This window comes from Miniopterus schreibersii (assembly GCF_964146895.1).
Source record: "Miniopterus schreibersii genome assembly, chromosome: 14".
NCBI classification, from domain to species: Eukaryota; Metazoa; Chordata; class Mammalia; order Chiroptera; family Miniopteridae; genus Miniopterus; species Miniopterus schreibersii.
The window spans coordinates 39,921,475-39,940,724 of NC_138114.1; the positions used below are offsets into that span (position 1 = coordinate 39,921,475).

Sequence of the window (19,250 nt, forward strand, 5' to 3'; positions counted from 1 at the left end):
CCCATCACAGACATCAGGAGAGAGGGGACAGTCCCTATGGAGACCTAAGCACTTCACTTTGAGCAGCCTCTGAACGATGACAAGGGTCATCTCATCCCAGCTTCTGTGTTGGGGAAGGGGTGGCGAGTTAGGAAAGGAAAAAGAAGGCCTCCATTTCTTGGCTGAGGAGACTCCCAACCCAGGATCCCTCTCCACAGAGCCCTGGTCCCACAGCTTCTGACTTGGGCCCCTGAATTTGCCAGGGGTGGGGGTGCAGACACCCAGTTGGGAATGCCTCCATCCCATGTATTCAGATGTAACAATCACAACCAGATGTGGTGACAACTCATCTCAAACCTCTATATACGGGTGCTGATAACTAAACTCACACAGGTCCCAGGATACTCACGGGCAACTAATTTCCTTTCCTGATCATATGCACCCCATCACTGCAAACTAGCTCCCTCCAGCTCTCCATGGGAAAGCCTGCACAGGTCCACATGCACACACCAGTGCGCAGCAATTCCTATGTACACTCACACATACACAAACCAGGCTCCACAGTGGGCAGGACTCATTCACTGTCAGCCCTTAGAGCAGCAGCATCCATTCACCAGCCACACATGTGCATTTTGCCATTTGTCCTCACCCCAGTTTGGGCAGGGCTGAGCAAGCGCCCCCCACCTCCCCAGGAGAGGAACTTCTCTTGAGTGAGCTAAGGGAACTTGGGCCTTCGAGGGTGACCTAGTACTCAGGCAGCCACAAGTGAGTCTGAAGATTATTTTAGAGACAAAGGTTCAGCCTGGGGGTCCACTTGAGTAGGAGGGGGCAGGCAGGGCAGCCTGGTATTACCCAATAGCACAGGAGAGAAAATCCTCCACCCCAGCCTGTTCTCAAAGAAGCAGAGTACACACCGACATAGTGTTTATTCACTGGCCTCAGCTGCTTCCAGAGTAGAGGCACGCCCAGGCTGAGATCCTCCATCCCACTTTCTGCCACTCCTCTCATGAGCCCCTTCCCTTCACGCCACATGCTCCCCCCACCCCCACCCCACCCACTGCAAGTGTGAATTTGAGTAGCCAGCTTGGTCAAGCTGTTTGGAGCGAGGAGTCTGGTGTCTGCAGCTTCAGTTCCACATCTATGCTTGTTCTCCTGGTTATCTGCTCACACCAGCTCCCAGCACACATCACACACCCCAGCGGCATCACTCACCCGCTGGTCATACCTACCCCGTGACAGCTTTACTTCTTTCCTCTCCATTGCACAAACTTAGTCACACCTAGTTGCACACACTAGTTCACAACAATTGGTTACACAAACACAACAGCACACCCCCAGTCACCCCCCAGTTGTACATGCTCTGTTTCCATCAATCAGCCACACAGCACAAACCCCGTCTCTCAGTTGCACGACTCTCTGACACACTCAGTGACACACCCCGTGGATGCACTCAAAGCTGGCCACACACACCCTCAGTCCCAGGTCTCTCCCAGGACTGGTATTGGTTAGGAGGAGACAAGCTGACTTGCTCCTGGCAGCCTTGGATCTTGGAGTGCAGGGGTGGGGCCCCCAAGGAAACCTGGGCGGGGATTCTCCTCCCTACAGAGTATTGCCCCCCTCATGTACATGCATTAGGCAAAGGTACCTTCACCTTCCTTTGCTCCAGTCCCAGGCTCCTGGGAGACACGCCTGTGAACCAGCTTGGGGGTAGGCTCCCAGCTGCCCCAGGCCTGCCAACCTTTGCCTGAGACCTCCAGTCATGCACATGCATCCTCTGGAGATGCACCCATTTCCCACACAATCCAACCACCCACTGTTCTACAGACTAACCCCCACCCACGCACCCACAGTTCTAACCCCACTCACACCACCTTAAAGCCAGCACATGTGCTTCTCCCATTTACAACAGCAACCTCCTACCTGCTGCCCCTCATGACCCCAGTTCACATGCCTTTGGCAGCCCTGGACCCTGTCCACTCTGGGCCTCTTATCTAGTCACTCCCCCTACCCTTCCAGCACTCACTTATGCCCCTTCACAGGTGTGGGTATGAGGGGAACATCTTTCTTATCAGCACAAACCGCTTTCTGGGCCCCAAGAAAGAGGGGTTGGCTATTGGGGTAAAGAGAAAAGCCAAGGTGCCCCTGGTTTGAGTGGCTGGGGACACGCGAGGCGGGGTGAGTGGGCTTCCCTGTACCTGAAGGCTCAGAAGGGTGGGGAGGAGGGGGGGTCCCCGCGGCAACCCGCAGGGGCGGAGGGGAGGCGCGCCGCCCCAGCCTGTCCCTTTCAGGGGGGACTCATGCATCAAACTTCAATTTTCCGGACGATTGAATTAGTGATTTTTTTTCTCCTGAACTAAAATACACTTAAGTCTTTGGGATTAATTACCACGTTCTGGTCCCTCAGACTGGAGTATTACTTATCGGAGCTACGTCTGACACCGGCCCGACACCTCGTAAAATAAGGAACTGCGCCTCCCGGCCTCACCCGGCGCAGCCCGCGGGCCCCGGGTCCGGGAAGGCGGAGCGGGCACGGCGCGCCGGCCGGATCGCTCGGTGGGGCCCGGCGGTGAGTCGGCGCGCTGCGGGGTCCCAGGCCCGCAGATCAGAAACGGCCCTTATTCAGGGACGCGGCCAGCCGGGCCCGGGCGCGGGACCCAGCGCGGAAGGAAAAGACAAAGCCGGGCGCTTCCCCGGGCGGCCGGAACCGAAAGCGGGTCAGCAGAGGGACCGGAGTCCTGGGTTCCCTCGCCTGCAACGGCCCCGGGCGGTGAAGCGATTCCGGGCACGGGACGCGCGGCCCGAGAGGGTCCTAAACCTTAACGAACTTCACCCGAGAATGGGCCCAGGGCCCAGGGCCCACACACGATCCACGCCGCACTCACACGCGCGAGCGCACACACACTCAGAGAATAACACGCGTAACGCACACGCCCCGCTCCCACGGCGCGTCCACAGGCGGTGCACACACCACGCGCGGCCGCTCCTAGGACAGGACAGGCGGGCACCGGCGGAGGTCCAGGCCCGCGCTTGCCTTCGAGGCCCTCTCCCGTCGCAGGTCCCTTGGTAGCGCCCGAGGCTCGGCCAAAGCCAGCCGAGCGCTGTGGCCCCCGCGCGAGGAGTAGATCCCGTCGGAGCCCGGGCTGCGGAGGGGAAGGTGGGCAGGAGCCCAGCCCCGCCCCACCCAGCTCCGCGCTCTCGCTACAGTTAAGCCCTCCGGCTTGGCCTGCGTCGCCGACGGGGACAGAAAAGCAGCCCCAAGCGGCGGTGTTCTGTCGGGCAGAGTCGGGCCGCAACGGCCACACGGGCTCCGGAAGCCTACGGGCGACCGGGCAGCCGTACAAAATTAGCGGAGCCGAGGAGACCGCGGGATGGGTCGAATCCGCTCCGCGAACTGTGCGGGACCTAGCGCGCAGCGCGCTTTCCTAGGGCCTCCCGGTTCCGTCTCGGCCCGGAGCCCCTGCGTTAGCCTCTCTCCCCCTCCCTCTGCACTGTCTGGTCCTTCTTTCGCCGGCCCTTCTTTCTGGCCTACAGACGCAACGAATTCCTTCTTGTCTTTCAAGGCCGGGTCCAATGCCACCTCCTCCGGGAAGCCCCCACTCCCCGGAGCCCAAAGCCGTCTCTCCGAGTTCTGCAAAGGCACTTTGCCTGCCCCGCCGCCCAGGTCTCCCGTCACCGCCGGGGGTGCCGCGGGGCTGGTCCGCGGCTAGACTAGGAGCTTCTTGCGGGCAGGCCCTGGGTCGGGTGAATTTCCATTTCCCGAGCCCCCAGCGCGGCCTGGCGCCGGGACGACACACCATAAACACTTGCTGGAGTCAAAGCATCTTTCCCTTTATCTCATTAACCTTCCTCTTCCCTTCTTTCTTTCCCTCCTTCCTTCCTCCCTCGTTATTTTTTATTTCTTGGTTATATTCAATTGTCATGTTTTTCAGGCTCATTAAATCCATTTAGAGACAAAAGAATAAAAGGCAGAAGAGGAAGGAGGGGGAGGAGAAGGAGGGGAGGGGAGGGAGGGGAGGCCGGAGAAGCAAACAAATAACCCGCTTTAACTAGACGGGCGGATAAATGGCCCCGTTTCTCCTCAGCCCCGATGCGCCTGCTTAGCCGCGCGCCCCGCGGGCGCCGCAGCTCGGGTGGGCTCAGCCCCGGGGCCTCCGCCCCCAGCTCGGAGGGATCCAGCAGGGCCCGGCCCGGGGCCGCGGAGCGGGCGGTGGCCGGAGGTGCCGGGGCCGCTTCATTGGGATTCATGGGCGTGTTGGGCGGGCGGCCTGGGGATCCGGGCGCGAGGCGGGGGCCTGGCGAGGGGAGGGGGGGCGCGGCGGGCGCAGATGCCCGGGTGACCGCCGCGCCGCGGTCCCTGCGCCGCCTTTGTGCCGGGGAGACGCGCGCGGGGACCTAATCCATCAAATTGTCTACAAATTGTGAAGAAAATTCAAAAACCATATGGTCGCCAGCGCCGGCGCGCTCTGGGCTGCGGAGGGCCGCGGCCGCGCCCGCACCCGGAGCCGCGGGGGGCTGGGCCGGGCTATTGTCGCTTGTCAGCGGCCGCCCGGGTCCATTCGTCCCGGCCTTCATGGTCCGCGCTCCGAATTACAGACCCATCCATCCTGAGAGAGGGCGATTTATGCCGCCCAGGAGAAACGGCCGTCCGCGGGCCCGGCTGCCGGGCCGCCTCTCCCCTCCTTCCGTTCTCGCCTCTACCTTCTTTTTCTCCCCTCCTTCCTGCTCTCTCTCTCTCTCCCCCTCTCCCCCTCTCCCTCTTTCTCTTTCTCCCCACTGTCTGAGGCTTTCCACTTTCTCGCTTTGCTTTTGGCGTGTCTTTCTGTGCTCCCTCTTTCTGTTTCTCTGTCTCCTAGTTTCCTCCCGGACACGCACGTTCCCGACTCAGGCCCCGGGGCCCCACCGCCTGCCCGAGACCAGATGCGCATTTCTCACATCAATTTTGCGGAGAAAGGGAGCTGAGCGGCCTGGAGGCGGGACCCTCCTCTGGTGACAGCGGCCACTCGCCAGCCCAGCGACAACAAAAGCCCAGAGAGAAACTAGCTCACTCCGGAAAAGTGAAAGCTGCTTGCTCCCCTGCCCCAGCCCCCCCGGGGGCGCGGGCACCCCAGAGAGTCCTTGGGAGATTGATGTCTCTGCCCTCAGCCAAGTTCGGTGCCCAGAATTTGTGAATGTCACCAGAAAATTCACCCCAACTTCAGACGCTTTGGGCTCACATATCCCCGTGCCTGTGTGCGCAATTCAGTCTGCCCTTAGTGCCTTCGGCCTCATTTTTCTCCCTCCCCCAAGGGTGAGGCCCTCTGGCAGAACCGAAACTCCCGGAGCCTTCAGGCTCCACCCTGCTGTCCAGCTGAGCTATACCTGCGGGACACCCGAGGCTGAGCCGGGCTCCGGGGAGCGCAGGAAGAATGCCCTTGGGCCCCGGGTGGGATGCACGAACTGCAGGGCTAATACCCCTCCAACCTTTGCCTCAGGCAAATTAATTTCATATCCGTGGCGCCCCCAACGTACGCACGCATTTACTCCCAGGATTGCACGCCCCACTTTTTACCCCGACCTGACGAATGGGGTAGGGGTTGTCTTACTCCCCCAACCCCTACCCCATTTGGAGCCTGCCCTGTGTTTGGGGGGCCAGAAATGCCTCCTCCCACCACTCCCCCGACCCCTCATTCTCACGCCTGCCCTGAAACTTCTCCAAACCTCCAAGGCCGGTGCAGCCGACAAGGAGCAACGGCGAGACACAGAGCTGCCACGGCTTCCCTGAGTAGGGCCCACTCATTTAGACACCGTCACCACCGCTTCTAGTAAAATGGCAAAGACTTTATTTATCGGAGAAAGAGGCCTTGGGTACAGTCCGGGGAGGAAAAGGCAGGGCAGGAGCAGGGAAGGGGCACGTGGGACCCACCCTCATCTGGCCACCCTTGTCTGGCCAAGTCGAGCTAGGAGCAAGGCGTTGGAGACTGCAAGACAGACCCAGAGCTGTGGAGGAGGTGGGGTGAAGGCTTAGGTTGGCCTCCTCTCAGTCTCTGTCACATGCAAAAAATTCTAAAAAGAGTAAAAAATAATTCTAGGGCTTTGGGTTCCTTTTTCGTTGGTTGCTTGGTTGGTTGGATTTCCCCGTTTTGTCCCTAAGACCCGGACCCCAGCAGTCAGTCCGAGGAAACCGAGAGAGGGTGGGGAGGAATCTTAAAAATAGCGTTAGTGGGCATTGGGAGGCAGAAATGGCATTGAAAACTGACTTCTCTCCGCGCGGGGGGGAAGAAAAGATCCATTTGAAACTTGCAAGTCGGGACCTGGCTGCCCACCTCAGCCCCTTCCCACGCGGGAAAAAAATGCAGAAGGAAATAAAAGAAGTCAACTGCAATAGGCCTAGGGAGGCGAGGAGGAAGCGGGCCGGTGCATTCGGCACATGCAGAGAAAAATCAAAACAGTCGGGGCGGCCCCTCCTCCAGACCGCGGGGTTCAGTGTCCGTTACCCTCGGTTCTGCCTCGCCCTCAGCAAACCCGGCAGCCTGAGAGCTTTGAAGACATGAAAATCTCCGAGATTTAAAAAAAAAAAAATTCAGGCTGCCGTGGGAAGAACCCGCTATATAGGTTTAAATATTTATACAGAAGCCATACAGAATTGCACGGCGAGGGCTCCCGGGCGGCGGAGGCCGTGCGCAGCGGCCGGCCGGGCCGGCCAGCCGGGTTTATTGCTTCGAGAGGGAAGAGGCGGCTGCTGGGAGCCGAGTCCGGGCCAGGGACGGGGGAGAAGGCGGGAATTGCAGAGGAGGTCCCAGCTCCCCTCAGCGGTCCGGTCCCGGAGGCGCAGGCCTACGGGCTCCAGGGGCCCCGGGCGGCGGAAGATTCTGCGCTCCGCTCAATCGTCCACGTCGATCTCTTCGTCTTCCTCGTCTTCCGAGCAGTCCTGGCTGCTGGCTGGCTGGTCCGTGAGCGGGGAGGCGGGCGAGAGCTGCAGGGGCCCAGCGCCCGGGGCCTGCGCAACGCCTGGAGGCAGCGCCGGAGAGCCAGGCCTCGACTTGGCCCTGCCACAGCCGCCGCCACCGCCGCCCGCAGCCTCCGAGTTCTGCTCCAGTTCGGCCAACGCCACGATGTCCATCTGCCCGCTGGGGCCCAGTTTCTTGGCGGACTCCACGTCGGCCTTCATCTCCTCCAGGTCCCGCTTGAGCTTGGCGCGCCGATTCTGAAACCAGGTGATGACCTGAGCGTTGGTGAGGCCCAGCTGCTGCGCGATTTGGTCGCGGTCGGCAGGGGACAGGTACTTCTGGTAGAGGAAGCGCTTCTCCAACTCGTAGATCTGGTGGTTGGTGAAGGCCGTGCGCGACTTTCGCCGCTTCTTGGGGGTCTGCCGTTGCCCAAAGATGGTCATCCCGTCTCGGCCTGCGAGGAAATCATAGCATAGGCTTGCGCGAGGGGAGCAGAGAGCCCACCCGGTCTCTCCCTCACCCCACCTCATCGGGTTTGCGGTTTGCCACTGTTTCCTTCTCGGTCTTGATTAAGCTTCCCGGGCTATTGCAAGCCTCCGCAATGGTAAACCCCCTTCCCCGTCTCTCTTCCACCGGAAGTCCCTAGGAAAAATTGTTTTGTTTTCTCCCCCCTACCCCCCCCCCCGCCAAGAGTTGGTTTGAAAGACCCAAGGTTGCTAGAGCAGGAGGGAGCCAGATCCTGACCGGTGTGAATGCTGGTGTTCCACCTCTTCCCAATCTCCCCAACTCTCCCCTTACTCAAAAGTTCCCGGCAAAAGGCTCGTCATTCCTCATCCTGGGAACACCGCTAAGAGCGCCCGGGCCACTGGGAACGGGAGGGAGTCAGGCGGAGCAGGCCGACTACAGAGAGATCTTGTGTTCCCGCCACCCCCTCCCGGTCACTCCGGCCTATCCAGAGGTCCCTAGGAAATAGGGTTTGGGTCCTGTCCCACCCATCTCCACTCCTAGCGGCAGCGGTTTGGGCTGGAGGGCCCTAACGGCCAGCGCGGGAGGAGGCGTGCCGAGGCACAGGGCACCAAGGGCGTTGGGCACGGGAAGCCGGGCTCTGGGTGCTGGGCGCAGGGGAAGCCAGGGGCAGCACCTACCTTCGGCTGCCTGAAGGACGCTGACCTCCAGTCCCTTAAAGGTCTTGCTGGCAAGCTCCTCCAGCGCGCACAGCGGCGAGGTCTGCGAGAGCAGCGCGCGGCCCGCCAGGGGCAAGCCGCCCGGCGCGTGCTTGTCCGCGGCCGCCAGCAGGTGCGCCGCCCCGCACAGCGAGTAACTTCTCCGCACAGACGGCTTGTTGAGGATGTCCTCGATGCTGAACGGCGTCAGCGGTTTGTTGGAGTTGGCGGGTGGCGGCAGGTGGTCCAGCGGGCTGCGCCGCCGCTCCTCCCCCGGCGCCGCCTTGCCGTCCTCCTTGGAAGTCATCTCGGCCTCGTTTGGGGGCCCGGCCGGGGCGGCTCGGGCCGCGGGGACCCAGCCCGCGGGCAGCTCGGGCGCCCGGTGGCGCGGGAGAGCGGCAGCGGCGGGCGGGAAGGAGGCCGCGCCGGGCAGGGCGCTGGCCAAGCGCCGGCCGGGCGCGGGGCCGATTAGCGCGGTGGCAGAGGCGAGCAGAGCCACACGGGGCCCCGGTAGAAGGGCGCTGACGCGGGCGCCGCCGCCGCCGGGGCTTCCAGCAATCCGGGGCCCGAGCCGGGGCGCGCCGCGCGGGGCTCCAGTTTCGCCGGCCCCGGTGCTATTTAAAGGTGTCAGGTGGCTCGGTGGCGGCTCCTGGCCCCGGGTCCTGGAGGCGGCAGTTGGAAGAGCCGAGGCGAGGGCGCCGATTCCGTACTGCGAGGGGAGGCGGAGAGATGGGGCAATTGACTATTGCTAACAAGTTAGCCTTGATCGAGGAGTAATCAATTATCTGCAGCGGCACTTCTGTCCCTCTTTCTCCTTTCTCTCTGCCTCTCTCCTCTCTTCTTTCCCTCTGTCCTCTCTCCTCCAGTTCTCTCCCTCCCTCCCTCTCTCTTCTTTGCTCCCCCCGTCCCTCTCCTTCTCTCCCTCTCCCTCGCCCTCTCTTTCACTCTCTGTCTGTCCAATGCAGGCGGCTCTAAGTTGGGAAGCTCATTAATTAGCGGGCCGGGGGTAGGAGGAGCCGCTGGAATTAGCCTGCCTAATGCGCCTGTCAGTCCGGGCGCCGCGCCGCGCTCGGCCCGAGCTGTTTGTAAATTACATTAGCGGCGCCTTTATTGCACCCGAACCTCAGACGACTGCAAAGCCGCCGCCCCCACCCCAAACTGCGAGCCTCACTCCCGGCGCACCCGCCTCCCGCCGGCCTGGCTGTGAGGGCAGCGCCGGCCCGGAGGTCTCAGGCTCTCCGACCCGGGATTTGACGCCCGAGAAGGGCGGCAAGAGCCCAGCCGGGGAGGTACGCGGCCGCCACGCGGTCCAGGTAAGACAAGGAGCTTGGATGGGACCTGCCGGCGCCCAGCGCGGACTTTGGCGAGCTGTGATCAAGGACCCAGCGCCCCTGCTCCTAGACTCTCTTGCCCCTCACCGTGGCCTTGGGCCACGCACCTGGGGAAGAGGGAACCAGGAGGTTGAAAAGGACTCTGCAGCCCTGCGTGAGGCGACCCGGGACACCGGGGTGTGGGAACCCCAGGGGCTGGGGGAGGGAGCTAGTCAGAGGACTCAACCTTCCCCAGCCGAGAGGAGCGGGAGTTGGTGGTGGCTCTAGGCACCTCTCCTCCAGTCTGATCCCAAAGGGACAGCCTTACGTCCCCAGTCAATCTTGCACACTTACCTCGGGCCGACGCTCTAGAGGCCGCCTGGTGACCGGCGTCCGCCCGGCGGTCGGGCCGGGTTCCGGGGCTAACGGGGCCGGCTCGGGGCCTCCCCGCTGCGCTGCGCTGGCCCGGGCCGTGGCCCCGCTGCCGGCCCCGCCCAGCCCAGAACCGGGCTGGAGTGCACCGCCCGGCCGACTCCAGCTGTTCCGGATGCGGGGCGGGGGCCCAGAGGGGGCCGGCTCAGGCTGGGGCTGCGCTCCTAGGGACCCGGAGAGAGGCCGGTTCGGGTCAGACTAGGGTCTGGGAACCCTATGGCCCCGCATTCTGTGTACATCAGGCAAGCATTTGTGTGCATCGGTGTTTGAATATGTTTATGTTTTTGAATGTGTATGTTTCTGTCGTTCTCCATGTGTATATCTGTGTAAACAAATGTGAACCTGTGGGCATATGGGCGCGTTTGAACCCTTACCTATGTCTTTCATTCCCTTGAGGCACCCAAGGGGGTTGCGCCCCAGGCTCTTTTCTCTCTTGCTTCCCTCATCTGGTATGTGTGAGGCCGCCTGCCCTATCACCCTAATTTAACATTTCTGCGCCTGGAGAAAGGAGGGGAGGTAAAGGGGATTGGAGCCAAGAGAGGAAGAACTGTTCCCTTCCCGCACAGCTCCAGCCCTTTCCCTGGCTTTGTTTGTAAACTCCTGGGCAGGCAGTGCCATCCGGCAGCTCTGCTTGGTAGAGAGAAGGGCCCAGAGAGGCCAGTGCAGAGGACTGTGGCCCAGTCCAGCGGTTGGAATGGGAAGAATAGGACCCTTTGGACTTCTCACCCCCCATACCTGCCCCAGAGAGGGAGGGAGCGAAGCTGGGCTGTGGGCCCGGGTGCAGGTTCTCTCCCTGGATGTCTCCAGCATAGGGACCTTAGTGCATCAGAGATGTGTTGGTTGCTTTATCTCCCTTTTAGTTATTTGTTTGGAACATGGCTTGCAGCTCTCCAGAGTAAAAGGGACAGTTTAGGGAAAAAGGATTATTGTTTGGGGCCCCAGTGTCTGCCCCTGACCTGCTTGGGAGCATTGGGAAGAGCTACTTACCTATCTTTGTCCCGCATTTTGGGGGGAAGACAGGGATTCAGAGGCAGGAATGGTGAGAAGGGGATTCTCAGTTCCCCCAGAGCTGCAGAACTATCCCCAAGGCAGGCCTGTCTCTAGTGCATTGGTGCTGTTCTGGGACCCATGAGGTGATGCTGGGCCTAGCAACCATGGAGTCAGAGTCCAGAGATGGTGGAGAGGCACCTGAGGGAGAGGGCGCCAGGGAGCTGGACTCTGCTGGCTTGGATGCTTTGGGACTGAGAAGGGTCTGCCCTCTCCCCTCACTTCCTGCTCTCAGGATTCTGCTTCAGCCTCTGGCCCCCAGCCCTTTCTGGCCATAACCCCAAAGCCCAGACCCAGGGTCTGAAGCAAGCCACATCCCCCATGCTAGCAGAGAACAGGGACTCTTGGATCCCTACCTGAGAGGGGCTTCCTCCCATACTCTTCCTCCCACATTCTTCCCCATCTGTTCCTGTATTCACACCTGATATTGGCCTGTAGGACAGTATCTTAAGGACACCCCTGCTGTGGCCCAGCTCCCAGTCCCTCAGGACCAGTGAAGTTTAAAGTTATTCTGAGGCTGCCAGGAAGAGGAGGAATGTAATTAGGGTGCAGAGGGGTGGGAGCATAGAATTTCTCCACTGGGGTACTGTTTCCTGGGACCTTTAGTCTTCAATCGCATCATGTCAAAGTGGACAGGACATTCTATAATCATCTGCTTTGTTATCTCTTCCACCTACTATCGCCAAACCTCTTCTTCCTTTCCTGGCTAGCAATACCTGCAGCTCAATCCTGAGACTTTGTATTTTTGGCCTAATTTGTTCAACTCCTGAGCCAAACAGCTCCAGCCTGGCACAGTGAGGGGTTCAAGGGGCATCTGGGGTTGCCGCCCACCCATTTTGTTGTTTAGGGTCCCCTGCCTGCATCGCTTCTTCCAGGCCATTTTCAAAAAGCAGCCCAACTGCCCCACCAACCTTTTCCATACCCCACAGTTTCCCCCCATTCCAGACACCAGTGGGTGGCTGGAATCTGCTGAACTCCTGGAAACACAAATCCACTGGCCACCCATACCCCTCCTGCAGAGCAAGGAGCTGTGCTTTGGGTTTGTGGTCAGAGTTACCCTTTATCCCACTGGGAGGTCCTTGAGGGCAGGGACCTTTATCTGGGAATTCCATACACCCCAGACCTGTGCAGGCCAGATGAGCACCTGGCAACCTCTGTGTATTGGTTGAATGAGTTTTTATTGAGCAAATGAAGTACAAATCATTGTATATGGTGAAGGGGAAAGTCTCGGGTCTTGACTGCCCCCCCTCAGAGGATTTTTGGAGATTGTGAAAATTGGAAGGAGGAGTAACTCAGGGCCAGAAGGGTGGGGTTTGGTGAGAAGGAACCCTGCCATTGCTCTCTAGGATCTCACCTTCTGCCTGGGACCCCAATGCAGGTTGGGAAGACACTGTGGGATCCCTAACCCCCAGTAAGCCAAGCCAGCGGCATCTCCTCTAGAGCTGGAAGTAGCTTGTCCCTTGAGTTTGTTCCACAGAGGGAATGCCTGTCTTTAGAGCCTGGTCTACACTGTATCCTCACTCCTGAATTTGTGTTTGCTGCCGGTACCACCAGGGCCCAGCCTTATTCTGTCTCCAGTGGAAGGGGAAGGGATTATTCTGCCAAAAATCTGCTTTCCCCCAGTCTAGTGAATATTCTAGACAAAGAAGAAGGAACGCATATTGCATGAATTGCCAGGATAAGGGGACCCTGTAGACCCAGACAAAATGACTTATTCCTTAGCACAGGAGAATAATTCAGCTAACCCCCAAAGGCTCCATTGACTTTAATCCAGATTGTTTGGGTAGCCCCATTTATTTCCAGATTATTTGTGTGAGCATCAGCATTGGCCCTCAGGCCAGAGCTTCCCTCAAAAAAAAAAAAAAAAAAAAAAAAAGGTTCTAACACCACTCGAAATAAGTTGACCACCAATCGGGATAATTTTTGTCCCCTGGGGACCTGCTACTCTGACTCTCCTTGTGGAATTCAGAGAGTGTTTCTTCTGCTATAGAAGTAGGCTCCGATAGATGGCCTCCTGCCACCCTGGCTGAACCGGTACTGCCCACTTGGTTTTTATATTCTGCCCTGGGCCACCATCTGCAGTAACAACAACAATAACCATGACAATAAACACCATAAGCCCTTACTGTGTGTGTCTGGCTTCAGGCTAAGAGTTTTACTCATTTCATATATTACTCACAACCCTGTGAGGTGGCTACTGTTATTATACTGATTTTACATATAAGGAAAATGAGGCCCAGAGAAGTTAAGTAACCTATTCAAAGTCACACAGCCTATTTTGGAGTTATTAAGATTTGAAGACTGGTTTTTCTGACTCAAGTCTTAATCCCAAAACCACAGAGGGTTCTTAACCAGAGGTCCCCAAGGTGCTCTTTGAATGGGCTTCAGGGGCTCTCCAGGTCCCAGAAATTGTGTGTTAAATTATGTATGTGGACCCAAGTGGGCACATTTTTCCAGGAACAATATTATATAACATATTGGATTCTCAAAAGGGGCTGGAGATTAAGAAAAGGTTAAGGCCACAAGCAGGCCAATAAGGGAAGGGGTAGGAGGAGGGAAGTTGCCTCCTTATAGGCCTGGAGAGTAGGGAGCCAGCTGCTCCAAAATTTAGGACAGGCCCCAAGCCTGCTTCTGGATGTGCCCTGCTGTCTCTGGCCAGGCTCAGCTCTCAGGACCTCATCTAGCAAAGGGGGCAGGGTCTATGGCCAGGGCACTCCTTTGGAGAGTACCCCATCTGCCTTTCCCCTCCTCACTTCTGTTGTGAACGGAACTTGTTCAGAGCCTATTGAAAGGGTGTCCAACTTCCATGGAACTTCAGCCCTGCATAGGGAGATTGACTGCTCTTTAGAAGTGTGTGTGCTGGGGGTGGGGGTGGGGGTGGGGGAGCATAGACAGGGCACTGAGTGATACAGTTCCTGGGAGATGCTCAAGGCCCAGGTGACCATACTCTGCAGCCTCCAGAACAGCCCTCTCTTTTGGTCCCAAGTCTTTGCTCCCCTCATCCTGGGGCAGGAAGGGTTTTTATCACTTCCCTTCTTGGCACTTCTTGCTCTGTTTTTAGTGTTCAACTCATTTGGAGAAGACTTCCCTGACCTGTTCAGTACCTCAGTGCTCCTTAGCACACACCTCCTTGGTGTCATGTCAGATTGCCAGGGATGTGCTTATTTGTCTGCCTGCCCATCTGCCTCTCTCTCCACCTGGCTGTGAACTTGGGGAGGCAGGGACCTGAATCTCCTCTCTACCCCTATGCTAGCCTGGCGTATACCAAAGTCTCCTCATTCATTTGTTGAATGAATAAATGAAATGAGAGACAGAAGAGAGCCAGGCAGGGACCTCAGTCTGCGTCCCAGAGAGAAGACCAGGGGTGTGAGAGAGGGGTGGTAGGTGCATTGTTTTGCCAGCTGTGTGCAGATGTGTGAGGCACCCCCGCTGCTCCAACACACACGGGCAAAGGAGCCTCATTCTTTAATGCTTTATGGCCATGGGGGGAGGGTCCTGGGTTCTGGACCCAGCTGTGGTGTGGCCTGACTTAGGAATGGAGTTTGTTCCCCACCCTCTCTCTTCCTCTCTCTCTTAAAAAACAGGATTGAGCCCCTATCATGTTTTGAGCCCAGAAGCAGAGAGGAAGAACAAACAGAAGATGGGGGGGGATGACGGCAGGCAGGAGTGGTAGGAAACAGACACCCCACCCCCGAAGCCCAGGGCACTGGGAAGAGGGTAAAGATTAGTGGGGGAGTCTGGTTCTGTCCCAGTGGAGGTGGCATTTGAGTTGAGCCTTGAAAAACCAGGAGTATTTGGGTAGGTACATAAGTGGGGGCCACTCTCCAGGCAGGGGGGATGGATAGCCAAGCAGGAGGCCAGAAGTGCCAGCCCAGAGGGAGAGACAGAGTGCCCCGATATTTCTTCCCTCTGTCACTTGAGCAGCATGCTGCTGGGGTTGGGGTGAAATCCTTGGACCCTTGTGCACTCCCATTGGGTCTGCAGCTTGGAGGAGGTGCTAGTGGGCTTCTGGGATGGCTGTTTGGAGCCAAAGGGCTGGGGGAGTTGGGGTGAGTATGCACTCCCAGCTCTGCCACTCCTGGGCCAGGTGGATAGGTGGATGGGCCCAAGCAGGGAGAGGGCAAAGAGAATGAAAAGCAGGCCAGCCCCACTAGGAGGGCCCAGAAAAGGCCTGAGTCGGGCTTCTCATAATAAAAGGCAGGTGAATAATTCAGCAGGGGGGGTGGGGGGTGGGGCTCCTTGCATTAGTGCCGCCCCCACCGCCCCCCAGTTCACGCTGAGGGGAGGGGATCACTAACACTCTTGAGGAGGAGAGTCGGGATAGAAGATCCCCTGCCCTCTCCTATCCTGGATTCTGCCCCGTCAGGGACCAGGATACTCCCTGGTCCCAGATCCTTTCTGGCCCCACCGGTCAGAGGGCCTGCTGAGCAGTGCTGTCCCAGCGAGGCCGCTCTCACGACACCCGAGAGAAGGCAGGTGGCAGGACCAAGGACAGACTAAGGGATGCAGCGGTCTGAGTTGCAGAAACCAACTACTCCAGTGCCCAGCCACACTGAGAACGCGGGCAGTGCGGCTCCGAGCGGAGGCGAGAGGGCAGCTTCGGGCCTGTGCTCGGAGCCCGACGCCCCGGGGCCGCCTCCGCAGGGCCGGATGGACGCGGCGCTCGCGGGAAGCCGCAGGACCGCCACTCACTCTGGACCCCCAGGTTCCCCGGCCCCTGTCCCCGCCTTTCCCGGACGGCGGATCCAGTTTTGTCGCGCTAGCAGCCGGTGTCCTGAACCTCGGCGCCCGCCAGGGCGCAGGACGGAGCCCGGGGCTGCCGGGCCGGGAAGAGAGGCGACGCGCGCTGCGCCCTCAGCCTGATTTCGTTTGAGCCGCACCGGTTCCCTTTGGTTTTTCCACTTCCCGCTTGTGCCCGGGGTCCTGACCTTGAATTGCACTGCTCCCATCTCACATTTACCAGCCAGTATTCCTCCATCTTCCCTACGTCCCTTCGCTCCATCAGGTCGGCCCCGCCCTTCCTTTAGCAGCCTGACCCTTCCCCACACAGCCCCTCTGCCCCGACGCGGTGAACCTCAGCCGAGACCCTCGCAGTGGCCCCGCTGGCCCTGCCGGGTGTCCCAGGTCTTCACGGGTGTCCCAGGCGGCCAGACCAGAAGCCCCGCTGAAGGCCGCTCAGAAGCCCTCGCCCCTCGCCGCCCTCCCCCCACCCCCCACTCCCAAAAGTCTTCCTCGTTGCTGCTGCCTCGGCCTCCCCTTCCTCTCCCCTCGGCCCGTGCGCATTGTTTCTCATTCGTTTTTCTACCTTTGGTAAGGGCGGCTGGCGCAGCCGGGGCGGGGAGGCCCGGGCTTGCTCTGCGCCTCTGGAGGCCTCAGCCGGGCTCTGCGCCCGCGGCCGCGTTTCGGGGGCTTTCACAGCCCGGCGGCTCGGGTGTCTTCGCAGAGGCAGGTGAGACGGGCTGTGATGGCGCGTCGACCTCAGATGGCCCCACCGCCGCCCGGCTGTGTGATCTTGGGTAAGTCTCTTAATCTTTCTGAACCTCGACGGGGGTAAAAGTCAGGGGATTTAGGGAGAGTGATGGGAGATTACGCCTTTTCATTCGTTTGGGGAGACGGGTTGCCTGCTTTGGGGCCTAAGGAGGAAATGAGGTTCGCGGGAATTGTAGGTCTGAAGTGACTATTTATTTTAACGAATATTTCGGGAAGCAGCTAGTAGCCGTTTTTAATTTTTATTTTTTACAGCCGATGGGGTGCCAGGCATTAGAAACCTTCTCTCCACTCCTGACAACGTCTCCGTTTTACCCAAGAGGAAACTGAGGTTAACATAACACTGCGCTGGCCAGCGCCGCAGGTGGGGCTTGAACCCAGATCCAGCTGGTAGGCGCCGTTGAGTTCAAGTAGAGCAGCCTCCTCCGGGCCTGGAAAATTGAGCCCTCGCCTCTGGCTGCGACCTAAGCGGGGGAGGGTGGGGGGAAGGGTGGGGCTGAACCTCCTAGGGTTCCCCGTTTTCCGCGCTGGGAAAGCTTTGACATTCTTATTTCCAGGTAAACGATTTGGGCGGCTCCCAGAGAAGGTTAGAAACGAGGCCCAAATGAGGCACTTCTGGCTAGTTCCGCGAGGGCACCTGGGGATGGGCCGGAGGGCAACTTTCCTCAACGCAGAAGCCGTCGCCCTCAGGTTTTTCCTCCTTCGAGCCTGTCCATCTGCTCGTGAGTCTGTCCGTCCGTTGGGGCCTACGTCCGGCAGTCAGTCCTGCACCGAGAAGGAGAATGCGCATGGCTCCACCCAGGGCAGAGGTACGGCCGGACGACCCCTCCTCTTTCACCCTCTCCAGGAGCGCCTCTGAGTTAGTCTTCCTGGCTGCAGAGGTGGGACTGGCTGTGGGGGCGGGGAGTTGGGCAGACTGGAAACCGGGGCCTGGGAACCCCTGGTCTGGCGGGGAAGGGCTGGAGTCCGGCTCCTGGGCGACCCCTTCCAGAGCTCCCGCTGCACAGTCGCTCTGTGGCAGCCCCGACAGGCCACGACACAAGTCCCTCGACACAAGTCCCATTATATTGTATTTATGTTTCACTTTATTGTTTTTTCCCTCTCTTATTGTCTCACTCTGGGGGAGGCAAAGGATATAATATATTCATCTTTATTATACCAAATCTGTGTGAAGCATTTAATAAAACGCTGTTTCCACACAGCCAGGGATATTAGTGTGAGCTCTTCTTAAGTTAATGCTCGGGTACTGCGGGCGCCTCCGCCACAGCGCCTGCTGCTGGCGGGCCTGGGGAAGCGCAGGGCCCGGCGGCACGCCCCGCCCTCTCGGAGGCCGGAGCCCTAACCGCTCAGACCTCGGGTCCCTCCGCGACCCTCGCGCCCCAGCCTGGGAGGAGGGGCCGGGAGGGCTGAGTTCGGTTTCCCCGCCGCCCTCTGCCCTGCGTTTCTAACCCGCTGTGGGCCTCGGCTTGTGCCTGTGAACACGGGGAGAAGAATTCTAGAGCCGCTTTCCGCTCAGGGCTCTTTCTTGGAAGAGGCCGTGGGGGCGGACAGGGCTTTATAAACAGGGAAGGAAAAAGCAAAGATTTGCTGGGATGGGGTCCACGAGGGCCAGAAACAAGGACGCCACCAGAGGGGACCTAGGCAACATAGACCCCCAAGCTGGACCCCAGCCTAGACTGGGGAGCAAAGCGTAACTCCAGCTTGAGCAGAGCCCAGAAGGTTTCAGCAGGCCTGGGCCTCCCCCAGCGGATACGGCGACTGCAGTTTCATAAGGATCTTGGCCTGTCTCCGTAGGCCCTCCTGTGGACCTCCCTGTAGGCAGGCAAACGGTCTTTGTAGTCCTGTTTACAGCCAGCAAATTGAGCCTCAGAAAGGTCAAGTGGCTTGTTTGAAGCGACTCAGCTGGGAAGTAGCACAGCAGATCATAGTGTATCCAGACTGATTCCCTTTCTCCCCCAGCCCTCCTCCCGACCTTCCCCCTCAACACCCACTCCCACCCCCATCCTCCAGGCTTTTCCACGGCCTATAAGCTTTACATTCTGCTTTAAAAAAAAAAGTTTTTATTGATTTTCAGAGAAAAGAAGGGAGAGGGAGAGAGAAAAACATCAATGATGAGAGAGTCATTGATCGACTGCCTCCTGCACAACCCCTACTAGGGATCCAGCCCACAACCTGGGCATGTGTCCTGACGGGAATCAAACTGTGACCTCCTGGTTCATAGGTTGATGCTCAACCACTGAGCTATACTGGCCAGGCTACATTCTGCTTTCTACACACTCAGGTGGGCATGCGGGTACATACACACACACCACACACCTCTACCTGGAGATGCCAGTGAGGAGAGTTACATGACTTTTCATGTCTAGGCCCACTGCCCAATGTCCTTTAGAAAAGCCCACTGCCTGGGTTCTTGCAGGGCCCTGATTTGGGCAAACCAGCCTTACTTTGGCCCTTGTACCACCAGTGCTTTGGGGAGAGTTGGGAGCAACTCCCCCAGGCTAGAAGGAGGTGTACAGGAAAGGATTGGAGAGGACAGGTAAGTCCCCCTAGTTAGAGCTAACACCCTACCATAATTCTCAGTCCTCCTCTGCCCTCACACCCCATCCTTGGGCACTGTACCAGGTCACCCCACAACCTGTAGGCTGCTGGTGTGAGCTTCTTTGGAGGCTAAGGATATTTAATAAATCTGAAAGCTCCTACCTGGGGCTGGCTTGGCGAGGAGGGTACAGACTCACTGTGTGGCAGGGCTGGGACTAGGGTGAGGCAAGGGAAGTGCCTAGGACACACAGTTTAAAAAGATACTTGCTCTTAGTGTGGTGTACGACCACTTAAATTTTGTGCTTAGGCATCTATTTCACAGCTCTGCTGTGTGGTCCCGGCGGTGGAATCACCACAGTTGCCAAGCA

General features: G+C 58.9%; 1 protein-coding gene and 1 long non-coding RNA gene across 2 annotated transcripts; one reads left to right on the plus strand and one right to left on the minus strand.

Annotated features, from left to right (window-relative positions):
• Positions 1-5,777: 5,777 nt before the first annotated feature.
• LBX1 (ladybird homeobox 1) lies at positions 5,778-9,860 on the minus strand. The gene is made up of 3 exons (XM_081158465.1): positions 9,733-9,860; positions 8,051-8,777; positions 5,778-7,359 (listed from the first exon to the last, which is right to left on the minus strand). The coding sequence occupies exons 2-3, from the start codon at positions 8,373-8,375 to the stop codon at positions 6,839-6,841; spliced, it is 846 nt and encodes a 281-aa protein (XP_081014591.1). The 5' UTR covers positions 8,376-8,777; positions 9,733-9,860; the 3' UTR covers positions 5,778-6,838.
• On the plus strand, positions 9,122-17,548 carry LOC308567156. The gene is made up of 4 exons (XR_014000275.1): positions 9,122-9,381; positions 16,301-16,373; positions 16,600-16,708; positions 16,902-17,548. It is a non-coding gene; the product is annotated as an uncharacterized lncRNA (long non-coding RNA).
• Positions 17,549-19,250: the final 1,702 nt, after the last annotated feature.